The sequence below is a fragment of the Dermacentor andersoni genome, chromosome 6 (genome assembly GCF_023375885.2).
Source record: "Dermacentor andersoni chromosome 6, qqDerAnde1_hic_scaffold, whole genome shotgun sequence".
Classification (NCBI taxonomy): Eukaryota; Metazoa; Arthropoda; class Arachnida; order Ixodida; family Ixodidae; genus Dermacentor; species Dermacentor andersoni.
In genome coordinates, this window is record NC_092819.1 from 157,416,446 (window position 1) to 157,429,283 (window position 12,838).

The window sequence follows — 12,838 nt, forward strand, 5'->3', positions numbered from 1 at the left end:
GACACCGGGATAATTCTTGCTTTCAAGCCGATCCTTTACGTTAACAAGCTGATTTCTCAGCTTGTTGGATGGCATGTGGGCTATTCTGAGATCGTATGTTGAGAATACGCGGCTAAGAGCTTCGCTGACGCCAGGAACATATGGGACGCCAGCGCGTTTCATGAGCGACTTGCCTTGAGACGGCTTTGGATGGAGGACGCGGGCTTCCATTTTGCCAATAAACTTCTTGGGGTACCCGTTCCTGGATAATTCGTGACGAATTCTTTTCAGTTCGTTCTGCATTTCGTGGTCACTTGAGCAGATGCATGTGGCCCGCGTCACGAGAGATGAGACAACGGATTGCTTGTGGCAAGCCGGGTGACATGAATTGAAGTTTAAGTACTGGCCGGTATGAGTCGCCTTCCTGTGCACGGCAAATGAGAGCCTCGTTCCACTTCGCCGCACGAGGACGTCAAGGAAGGGGAGGCTGTTGTCACACTCATATTCTGTGGTAAATTGTAGGGCTGCGTCTGCTGAGTTGAGAAGACGTAGGAGGCGTGAAGCGTCCGGCTTTCGCACAATGCAAAAACAGTCGTCTACGTAGCGGACGAAAACCTTCGGCGCGGGAGCGAAGTGTGAGGGCCTTCTGTTCAATGACTTCCATGACCGCTGCACCGGTGCACCGCTGCACCGGTTATCAGGTTACCTACACCAAGTGCTGGGCCCGCTCACCGGCAAGACAGCGACGTACATTTCAAATTCTTATGCCTTCGTGGAGAAAGTGCGCGACATCTCCCTGGATGAAGACGACATTATGGTGTCATTTGACGTGAAGTCGCTCTTCACTTCAGTGCCTGTTGACCTGGCCGTTGCTACGTGCAGAGATGCCCTGCTGGCGGACGACACGCTCGCTGAGCGCACCCCTTTGGAAGTACAGGACATTTGCGAGCTTTTAGACTTCTGTTTGAGCAACACCTACTTCACTTACAACAAACAGTTTTACAGGCAGATCAACGGAACTGCCATGGGTGCTTCCATTTCCGTTACTACCGCCAACTTGGTCATGGAAGTCATTGAACAGAAGGCCCTCACTCACTTCGCTCCCGCGCCGAAGGTTTTCGTCCGCTACGTAGACGACTGTTTTTGCATTGTGCGAAAGCCGGACGCTTCACGCCTCCTACGTCTTCTCAACTCAGCAGACGCAGCCCTACAATTTACCACAGAATATGAGTGTGACAACAGCCTCCCCTTCCTTGACGTCCTCGTGCGGCGAAGTGGAACGAGGCTCTCATTTGCCGTGCACAGGAAGGCGACTCATACCGGCCAGTACTTAAACTTCAATTCATGTCACCCGGCTTGCCACAAGCAATCCGTTGTCTCATCTCTCGTGACGCGGGCCACACGCATCTGCTCAAGTGACCACGAAATGCAGAACGAACTGAAAAGAATTCGTCACGAATTATCCAGGAACGGGTACCCCAAGAAGTTTATTGGCAAAATGGAAGCCCGCGTCCTCCATCCAAAGCCGTCTCAAGGCAAGTCGCTCATGAAACGCGCTGGCGTCCCATATGTTCCTGGCGTCAGCGAAGCTCTTAACCGCGTATTCTCAACATACGATCTCAGAATAGCCCACATGCCATGCCACAAGCTGAGAAATCAGCTTGTTAACGTAAAGGATCGGCTTGAAAGCAAGAATTATCCCGGTGTCATATACAAGGTACCATGCGCAAACTGCAGCTGCAGCTACATCGGTGAAACCGGCAAATTCACGAGAAGATTAAAGGAGCACCAAAGGGACGTGTCCAACAAGAAAAAAGTCTCGAACGCCCTTGCCGAACACGCCGATAATCGCAGTCACCGCATCGATTGGGAAAACGCTGCTATAATAGCTAAGGAAAAGAATTCGATGACGCGACTCTTGTTAGAATCTTTATTTATTCAAACTACTGACAACACTATCAACAGGACTGATGGAAATCTTCCTGCTAACTACACCCGTTCCCTACGTCACATTCTGCCATAAAAACTACTCGCGGCTCTTGCCCGATTTAGTGTGATCAAGGAACCCGTACGGGTCCCGAAACGTCTCTGTGTGTTTTTTCACCTTGACTTGGTCAGTGGCCGCAATTTCTTCATCACATTGTGTGCCGGTTGTTTCGACGCGCTCTCCATTCTCACTCGTCTCCTCATCTGCCTTGAGGGACCCCCCCCCCCCCCCCCCCCTCGTAATGCCTGCTTTACCGGCTTTCTCTCCATGTATTGCACGGCTTTTTGCAAATACTATAATACTATATAAATGCAGAGCACGTGCCTTTTAGAAAAAAACGATACGCACAGGATCCAAATCCTCAAAATGCCGCAAAGCAACTGTCACCACTGTTTCAAAAATAAACAATGTCGCGGAGACCGAAGGTATGACACGCTCTCGCACGCGCTCAACCACGCGGCCACGCTCTCACTTTTCTAGCAAACACGCACAGTAAAACCACTAATAGCTATTTGTCTTGCCACTTCCAAGCTACTAGTTAAAGACTACAAACACTCAACGTCCCACCCGGCTGCACGTGTTGGAACACGTGGCACGAAAGGACGCTCTAATCATCATGCAAAACAAATTTACACGAAACACACCCGCGCACCCAAAATACGAGAGACGAAAAAAGGGAAAGAAAAGGAAAACCCCCCAATTACTAGTTAAATGCAAAAAACCAGCAAATAAAAAAACAGAAGCAAGCTCAAAGCATGCACAAAAACTTATGATTTCGTCGTCGCCACGGAGCTCCGAAAAGCACGTCCATCCGCCACAAAATCCAAACGAACCAAGGACCCGCTAGAGTCACTGGAAAAAATTTCAGAGTACCGCATTTGTTTTCCCCGCGCCGCTGACGCGTTCATTGGCCCAACCGTACCCTGTGACCTCTGGAGCGCCATATACCTTCCAAGCGCCGGGCGGGCCGGCTGAGTTCGAGCGCAGGCAGCGCAGGTTCCCTACGTATTTTTTTTTGTGTGTGTTCCGATTGTCGCGCTCGCATTTGACTGCAAGGAAATCATGCCTGGCTGCTGCGCCTTCGGATGCAGCAACCGAACTGAGGCTGAAAATACTTTTTTCTAGAGTCCGACCGGGAAAAATGACCGAGAGCGTCGTTCTGCGTGTTTACACAGAATCGGCCGGGAGAACTTCAAACCTACAAAAAACACCTTGCTTGCGCTTTTCGGCACTGTTTTAGACGATATATAAGCGAAGCGCACGCGGTGTTAGCGATGCTACGAAAATAGGAGTTCATTGCAGGGATCGTTCGCGTCTTGCACGCTTGACGCGGGTACACGTGTACGCGTTTGTTGCTCAACACACGCGGTTATTCCGTGCTCGTGGCACGCGAAGGCACACTTGTCGCGCGAGAATTCCGCATCCTCACGTGCACCAGGTACTCGCATGATTTCTCCACGCACGTGAGCGCGCTCTCGCCTCGAGTCACTCGACCCACATGGCACTTGTTTTTCGCAGATCGTGACGATCGCAGTCAATAAAAACATGGTCAATACGAGGCCCATGATACCTCCTTTTTTCCATTTATCCTTTGCTCATTTATACATACGCATTTCGAGCTTGAAACCAATGGCCAGGTGATATTCACAACACATGCTTCAAATTTTGAGCTTGCAAGCCGAGCACATGCACTGAACTGAAGTCAGCATACATATTATGTTTTATGTTGAAATGCTACGGTGCATAACCAAATAATGTTGTGCTTGATGCATAACAGGAAATACAAAACAACAGAACACACAGTAGCTTTGGTTTGACTCTGTCACTATGCATGTTAGATAAGCCGCTCTAAAAGCACAAGAATTTTATACATCGCCTATGTAACTTAGAAAAAGAAAGTGCTGCGTCACCAGTGGGCGTTCCTGCTTTTTTTACACAGGCAGCTAATCTTGGCAGTCTTAGAAAACAGTCATAAATAAGTTGAGAAGAGTAGCCGCTTATGAACGCACTAGACAGCCGCGTTCATAAATCGCTATGTAGCAAACTCTGGCTCATTATCAGTGTACAGAAGTACATATACGTTGCTGCAATCACGCAAATGGCTCATATTGGCCTTCCACAAGATTTAGTGCGCAAAATGGTCATCAAAGTTGGTTTTTACGCCTGCTGTGCACAGATCGTCTTACGATCACGGCAATACACCGGTGCGCACACGGCAGTCGCAGTGTGTCGTGCGCATACGGCGGACAAAGTCGCCCTGCAGAATCGAGAACGCGCGGTATCCGTTTACAAACTAAATTAGATGTATCCGATTTAGCTTGTGAAATTATACAATGAACGTACGTGCCTGTGAGACTGTCAGGTGTTGGTTTCGTCCTGCTTGGAAACATTCAATAGAAGCCGACGGCGGTCCACGATGTTCATGCCCAAAAGCACAAGCTTGCCTCATTCCGGCTCAAAGTGACGAAATATTTCCTTCGTAGCTCGCTCCGCGGAAGGGGAAAAAAAACGCGTGCATAAGCTCCCGATAGCAGCGCTAAGCTGCTGCCCACAATCGTAGCACAGTTCCAGCAGTGAACACGATCGGCGTGCTAAACAACCACCGGCTGCATTACTTCGCACAACATAACATTTTATTTTCGTTCTTAGCAACCATTATCTCCGGGCACAAAGTATTTATACTTCAGTAAACACTCAACCCGATGTGTCACCGAATATCAAGCTCTTCCAACACGGCGGCCTTCCCGCGACGCAGTCGGCTTGGAAGGTATATGGCGGTGGCCGCTCAGTGTTGCCAGTCAAATCCCGACCTTTGCGGTACTCTGAAATTTTTTCCAGTGACTCTAGGACCCGCGGCGAAACAACGCCATCTAGAGGAAAGTCTAGGTGGTGTTGAGCGAATACGCGGGAGGTGAAAACAGGCGAACTGCCGCCGACGAGGAGGGTAGGTAGTGGCGCGCTGTGTTGACCCCCTCTCTCCGCGCACAGGCGAACATGGGCACATCTCAGTCGACGACCGCGCATACTCGCGGTCAAAGCACAAAATGCACCGACGTACGAGCCGTCTGCAGATTGCTTTCAAGATGCGGTGCACCCCACGCGCGGCCACAGAAAGCACGCAGCTGCTCGCGGAGCACAAGACGCAATCACGCTCTGCTGGGTTGCTTTCGCCCCACTCAATATTTTCTCAGCTAGAGATGCCTAGTGCTTGCATCAGTAAGGCAGCGATAGGTCAAGTGTCGACTCTATTCGCTTTCTTTGCGTTTCTGTAAACGCACCCAAAGAGAGTGCAGTGGTCGTTTCGTGGTCAGGTGCATGTCGTCCTGCAGTTGCCATGCTTGTTACTTCCTTATATGGCTGAAATGTTCCTGTCACGAGGTATTACGCAAAAGCTAGGCTTGTACAAACAGTGGGTCATTGCGTCTATGTATGTTCACATGATCGGGAGTAGAGCGGTGCACAATGTCGGTAGACGAATGGTTCCAGTCGATTGATGTTCTGAGGAAGAACGAGTTCGTTCGAGAGAGCGGCAGAGCGCGCATGAGGGAGGCAGACAGCTTTAGCGAGGGTTACACGTTGCAACAATAAGAGTGTGGATTTAAAGAAAGGCCTGACATCAACTAACCTTGATGAGCCGTAGTTGATCCTTAGATGTGAGCGTCGCCACTGAGTCCAAAATGTGCAGCATGCCGTAGTGGTAGATGTAGTTGTTCCACAGGGTTTGAAAGTTCTGCTGCGCTGATGTGTTCACGAGTTCGTCGGCGATGAGGCTTGAGTACCTAAGCGAATGCGCGAAATGAGAGTTCGCCCATCAAAATGGGTTTGTGAGTCAATAGAAAGCAGTCGCTTCATATTGACTACTTATAACATATGTGTCACATAAGTAAAACTACGCCTTAAAAATATTATGGTACATTTTGGACGAATAAGGCCAAGGGCATACTGTTGATAGCCGTTTTAAGTTACTCAAGCAACGTTTGGAAGTGCGAATAATACATTTGTTGGTACATAATTTTAATTACATGTTTTGCACCCAAGCCTGCTCATAAACACCAAAAAAAGTCGATTTACTGGCGATGCCTCATACGGGCGTCTTTTCCGTAAGATTGGAAGAAAGCTCAGGGGACATTAAAACAAATATTTATAATGTTGCATAAATTATTTCAAGAAATAATGGAAAACGATATGCCATTGACATCAGTAGTGCGAAATGTACCACAAATTTTTTTTTTTTGAGTTTCGTTCTAATTTTAGCAGTCAGCATAGGCATTTCTAATTCATGCATTTTAACAGTCCGAGCCTTACAGAATTATTACGCAGTAGAGCATACACAACAACAATCGGACCAACATAAACGAACACACTTTCTAATAAACAGAACTGAATCACAAATTTCACATAAAAATTGCGCAAGAAACCATCCCACGATGAATGTCGCCAGTGACACAAGTTGGCGGGAAAACGGTTAGAGAGAGGGACGGACGAACTGACATTTCTAAAAAGTGCGTGATGCACCCAACGAATACTGTTCGCATTAATAACTGCACAGAAAACTATGAAAAAATTCTAACACAAGCGGACCTGATGAATGACTACGGGCGGCTACTAGGGCAGCGCCACACTTTTATTCTGTTCTTCTTCGTCCATTTTTTCTTTAACGATACAGCGCATGGCGCAGAATACTACACAGGCTAGTTAGATGATTGGTGCGATGGATAAAATCAGCTAACTCAGTGAGAAAACTGGAGGTATCAATGATAAACAAAACTTTCTGACGTACGCCATTCAATTCAAATGACTAGACTTTCTGAAAACCAAGAGAGTCATCGAAGTAGAAGGTCTCAAAGGGATAGTTTTTTACCCGGAGAACAATAGCAAGGCGTCAGTGCTCGCTGTTGCAATTAGTCAAGGAGCGCCTGAACACGAGCGCGCCGCCTGCACTTAACGTCGTCGTCGTCCATTTCATGTAATATTTAATACTCTGCGGGGCCCGCGGTGGCGCAATCTAAAGGGTTCTGTTTCTGCACAGGTGGAACCAGCTGTAAGCAAATCGGTAATCTAACTTTTCATGCAGGAACGATGCCATATTTATTACGATCAAGTCGCTAACTACAACAGTTTTCCAAAACATCCTGGGAGCATTGTCGTCGCGTACAATCACAACGTCACATTTACTTGTGCTATAAATATTTTATGTCTTCCTCAAGTGGACGCTTCGAAGTATCAGGAGATATTCACGACGCCACCGCTTCCATAGTCGTTTCATTATTCGCTGCATGTGGACCTAGAAGCCGAGGAGCTCAATATCTTTTTCTCTCCGTTGATTTCGATTTTCTCACCGTTGTTTTACGATTTGACAAGAGACGGCTGCCTAACAAAAATGATACAGAAATAGAATGTTTGGCTCTTTAGAAGAAAGGTAATTGAAAGTTGTGGGTCTGGAATTGACATTTCAGCCAGCAAAGTGCTAAGTTGTTGTGGGTAAACAGACGCGTTCGCCAATGACTTGCGAAGGCAAATCGTCACAATCCAAACGAACAGCTTCCAAAAGCCACCCACCAAGGAGCTCTCTCTACAATTACTTTCCAAGTTATGCCGTGGGTAGAGCTATGCAGTCTGACTTCGTCTTTGTACAACAACAGATGCATGGACGCTACCTCACGTGTGGCTTTAAATGTAGTAGCGTTGTCCGAGTATATTATTCGCGTGGTTCCTCGTTTTGCCCAAAATATTTTGAAGACCATGAGGAAAGCGTTTGCAATGACTCCAACAACATGCTCATGATGAATTGCTTTATGTACTTGAAGGTTGAAGTTTATTACGATTTTGACAATATAGGCTTGTCATGGCGCCGGAGCAAAAGGCGAGACTATGCACGCCTGACTAGGCTCCTGGCGCCACGAGCACAGCAGACAAGTGCGAAAAATATGTATACATATATACACATAATACACACATATATACATACTTATACATAGTGAAGCAGACGCGCGTATGAAGCGGTTTATTGACGTTTCGGCCGGGGTCCCGCCTTCATCAGAATACATTGCATGGTGTTAGTACAGTTAATATACATGTGCCTATCAACCAAATGGAGATACGCTTACATGAAAAACGAATAAAATGGGCGAACAAAATGCATCCGAATCGTTCAAAGGATAGCTGACACGTGTATAGACCTATAGCGTTTGCAAACATATCATCTAAAATACAAAGCATAGAAACCCACCGAAATGAATTGTGAACAACCAATCGCCACGTGGCAACAAAACGTCAATATGTGCTCAATATGTGCTATGTTATCAAGCAAACAAAAACACACAAAAAGGGGAATAGCGACGTACTAGTAAAAGAAGGGACAAGTGACGGGCTACAAAGACAGGCAACCCAATTTTCCTACACATTCATTCATACCACACGCGACGGTATCAAACTTATAGATAAGGAATGATTCACGGGCTTCTCTATCATAATTTGAACGAAATCCAGATTCAAGCAACGTGACTCTCAGTTTATCAAATGAGTGGTCAGGAAGATGCACGTGTCTTGAGATGGGCAGGTTGGGCAACGTGTTAGCGTGCAATTTATGATTGTTAAAGCGGAATCTGAAAGGCCCTTCTGTTTGTCCGATGTACCGTTTTTTGCAGAGTGTACATTCAAGCATGTATATTACGTTTTTTGTGTCGCAGTCGAAATCGCCTTTGATTTTTAAACAAAAGTTTGAAGACGTACTAGTAACCTGATGCGATGTGACCATGTAGGGGCATACTCTACATCGCGGTTTTCGACAAGGATGGCATCCGATGGCATCAGGGCAGTCAGTCTTAAAAGATGATGCTAGTATATCTCGAATATTTCTAGCTTTACGGTATACTGCTTTAGGCGGATCAGAGAATATGTTTTTGAGGCGTTCACTTTGCATTAGAATATTGTGGTGTTTCTTTAATACATGCGAAACACTTGAGACTGACGCAGTGTGGGTTAGGACAAGATTTGTCTGGGGTGAGGGAGTCGGTTTGTTCTTAATGCAAAGAAGCGTCCTTCGGTCATGCACGTCTGCGCGTTTTATTGCATCGTCAATTAATTGTGGTGGGTAATTTTGTTTATCTAAAGCGTTTTTTAGGGTACCGCAGTTCTTTTGAAACTCTGATTGCTCAGAACAAATTCTTTTAAAACGTAAGGCTTGGCTATAAGGAATGCTAGTCTTGCAATGTTTAACGTGACTGCTATCGAAGTGCAGATATTGACATCTGTCTGTCAGCTTTTTGTATAGGGCAGTAGATAGTTTATCATTTAGCACTGATACGCTAACGTCAAGGAAGTTAATAGTAGATGGAGAATACGTGTGAGAAAATGATATGGATGGATGGGCATTGTTAAAGTCAGATATGAAAGAAAGTAGTTCCTGTCCCCCCCCACGAGGCCAAATCAGAAAAACATCGTCATTGTAACGTTTCTAATAAAAAGGTTGTAACGTCCTGGTTAGCAAAAATTTATCTTCTAGCTGACCCATAAATATATTGGCGTAGTTCGGGCGAATTCGCGTACCCATAGACGTCCCACTAACTTGCAAATAGTGCTGTCCTTCCAATTCGAAGTTATTTAGTTCTAAAATAAGGGCTAGCAAAGTTGCCAATGTGTCGCTATCGATGAGTTTCTCGGATGATACACATTCGTAGCAATTGACGACTGCCACGATGCCATCAGAATGTGGAATGTTAGTATACAAAGATGCTACATCAAGTGTGACTAAAAGAGAACCTTGAGGAATAATGAGATCGATTATATCCGACAGGAAGTGGGTAGTGTCTCTTACGTAAGAGGCAAACGTAGCCGGGATATTACTAATCAGGGAATCTACGTAGCTGGACAAATTTTCTGTGACTGTACCTATACCAGAAATGATGGGACGACCTGGGTTGTTTATCTTATGTATTTTAGGTAAAAGCTAAAAACTACCAGCAACAGGACTTAGTGGAATTAGAGAATGAACCGCATTGTCAGGCACCTTTTTCTTCTTGACGAGATCTAGCACTGTGCTTTTGATCAGAGATTTATATTGCTCAGTGGGGTCATGATCAAGGCGTTTATAAAACGTCGCGTCTGCTAGCTGTCTGTGGGCCTCTGCGGCGTAATCGGACTTGTTCATTATGACAACGGCACCACCTTTGTCAGCAGGCTTAATGACGATGTCTTTGCGAGAGGACAGGGTATCTAGTGCTTCCATTTCGCTGGCGGACAAATTACGGCAGAAGGGTGGTTGTTTTTGATACAATTGCAGAAGGTCTCGTTGCACTGCTTTGATATACATGTCCAAAAATCTATCGCGCTATGTAGGAAGGACCCAGCGTTTGCCAGAGGGTAACGCGTGTTACGAATTGCTTGAATTGGCATGGGCATGGAATTATTCGCGCAAGCGTAAGTTACGGGCGAAATTATCCAAATCTTTCAGTAGTTGAAATTCATTATGTCCACCTGTTGCTGGACAAAAATTAAGACTCCTCAGCTGTTAGCTGAATGTCCGAAATATTAACAATGTTTTTCTGCTCCTCATGGGCAAACCTACTCACAGAGGATGACGAAGAAGTGCCGGAGTGTACTTCTAGAGGTTTGGTTTGAAAAGGGGCAGAGTTGAATACCTTGTCCTGGCTTCCAGAAGGGCACACAACACCGTCACGGGACAGTCTCTTGGCTTTCAATGCGTAGATCTAATTCCGTTTTTTGGTTGCGAATGCCTCTAATGCGGCGGATTGGCTAGAGAACAAGTTTAAGCTCGCAGCAATTTGACTTTCTTGGTTCACGAATTTCTGACTGGAAGAACGATAGTGATCTAACACGACACGGGTGAGTTGTAGTGAAGCATTTGTTAGTATGTTATCCCATCTTTGCATTAAGAACAAACCGACTCCCTCACCCCAGACAAATCTTGTCCTAACCCTCACTGCGTCAGTCTCAAGTGTTTCGCATGTATTAAAGAAACACCACAATATTCTAATGCAAAGTGAACGCCTCAAAAGATATTCTCTGATCCGCCTAAAGCAGTATACCGTAAAGCTAGAAATATTCGAGATATACTAGCATCATCTTTTAAGACTGACTGCCCTGATGCCATCGGATGCCATCCTTGCCGAAAACCGCGATGTAAAGTATGCCCCTACATGGTCACATCGCATCAGGTTACTAGTACGTCTTCAAACTTTTGTTTAAAAATCAAAGGCGATTTCGACTGCGACACAAAAAGCGTAATATACATGCTTGAATGTACACTCTGCAAAAGACGGTACATCGGACAAACAGAAGGGCCTTTCAGATTCCGCTTTAACAATCATAAATTGCGCGCTAACACGTTGCCCAACCTGCCCATCTCAAGACACGTGCGTCTTCCTGACCACTCATTTGATAAACTGAGAGTCACGTCGCTTGAATCTGGATTTCGTTCAAATTATGATAGAGAAGCCCGCGAATCCTTCCTTATACATGAGTTTGATACCGTCGCGTGTGGTATGAATGAATGTGTAGGAAAATTGAGTTGCCTGTCTTTGTAGCCCGTCACTTGTCCCTTCTTCTACTAGTACGTCGCTATTCCCCTTTTTCTGTGTCTGTGTTTGCTTGATAACATAGCACATATTGAGCACATATTGACGTTTTCATTTCGGTGCGTTTCTATGCTTTGTATTTTAGATGATATGTTTGGAAACGCTATAGGTCTATACACGTGTCGGCTATCCTTTGAACGATTCGGATGCATTTTGTTCGCCCATTTTATTCGTTTTTCATGTAAGCGTATCTCCATTTGGTTGATAGGCACATGTATATTAACTTTACTGACACCATGCAATGTATTCTGATGAAGGCCGGACCCCGGCCGAAACGTCAATAAACCGCTTCATACGCGCGTCTGCTTCACTGTGAATATTTACCCGGACCCAGAACTGCTTTTATTCTGGTACATACTTATACATATATGTATATATACAAATGACACAATTATACATCGACAATATCAATGCAGTACAGTAAGTATAAATATTGCAAATGAAGAAATAAAGTAGCTACAAAAAGATACAAAAAGGTCAAAGCCCACAAATGTAAACAAAAATTTTTGCAACGCATGAAATTGCATATCAGTCGAAAAGCAGGAAAATCAATTAGAAAAACAGGTGTCAATTGTCAAGAAAATACAGTATCAATTTTTTCTGTATGATGAAATGGCTGAACAATCTTGTATGATATCAAATAAAGCGTGCTCATCATTGAGTAAATCAGGAATCTACCACTGTAAAAGCTGATTCGCGTAGTTCGTTCTGTTTTTTACCTTAATAATGTTCCTAGCTCTTAAGGTGTAGTTAGTTGTGGTATTAGTGTATATAGAAAAAAAAAACAGAAAAAGTTCTCACGATTACTTATGAATTCTAAACATGCTTTTTCGGATAACTTTTGTTTATATAGACTAATGACACTCAAAATGCCGTCCTGGTGAAAGTATTCAGAGGTACGTTCGTACATGGATAGGTTATGAATAATAGGAACACACTTTTTCTGCATTCGGAATAGAGTTTCCTAGTTAGCTTTAGAAGTGACGCCCCAGATAAGTAGACAATAGTGAAATCTAGAATGAATACTAGAAAAGTACAACTGACGCTTAAGTTTGAAGGTAACTGCGTGCGATGCTCATTTAGCATATCGATTAATTGTGCTATGCTACGTTTAATATACCTTACGTGATGCGTCCACCGTAGATTTCCATGGAAGAGTACACCAATGAACTTGTATGGGAAACATTTTCAAATGGTTGCGATTGACGAGAGTGCGCGTAATCAAAGCGCGCACCGCGTATCACTCAAGCCAGCCACCTCAACGGTGCGACAGCTT

The 12,838-nt window shown here is 45.1% G+C and overlaps 1 protein-coding gene across 1 annotated transcript in view; it reads right to left on the minus strand.

Annotated features, from left to right (window-relative positions):
- Positions 1 to 5,582: 5,582 nt before the first annotated feature.
- Positions 5,583 to 12,838, minus strand: part of LOC140219126 (uncharacterized) — an 87,557-nt gene continuing 80,301 nt past the window's right edge. Inside the window, exon 4 of the mRNA XM_072289013.1 lies at positions 5,583 to 5,745. Coding sequence (XP_072145114.1) covers positions 5,583 to 5,745 — 163 coding nt within the window. The remainder of the gene's footprint in view (positions 5,746 to 12,838) is intronic.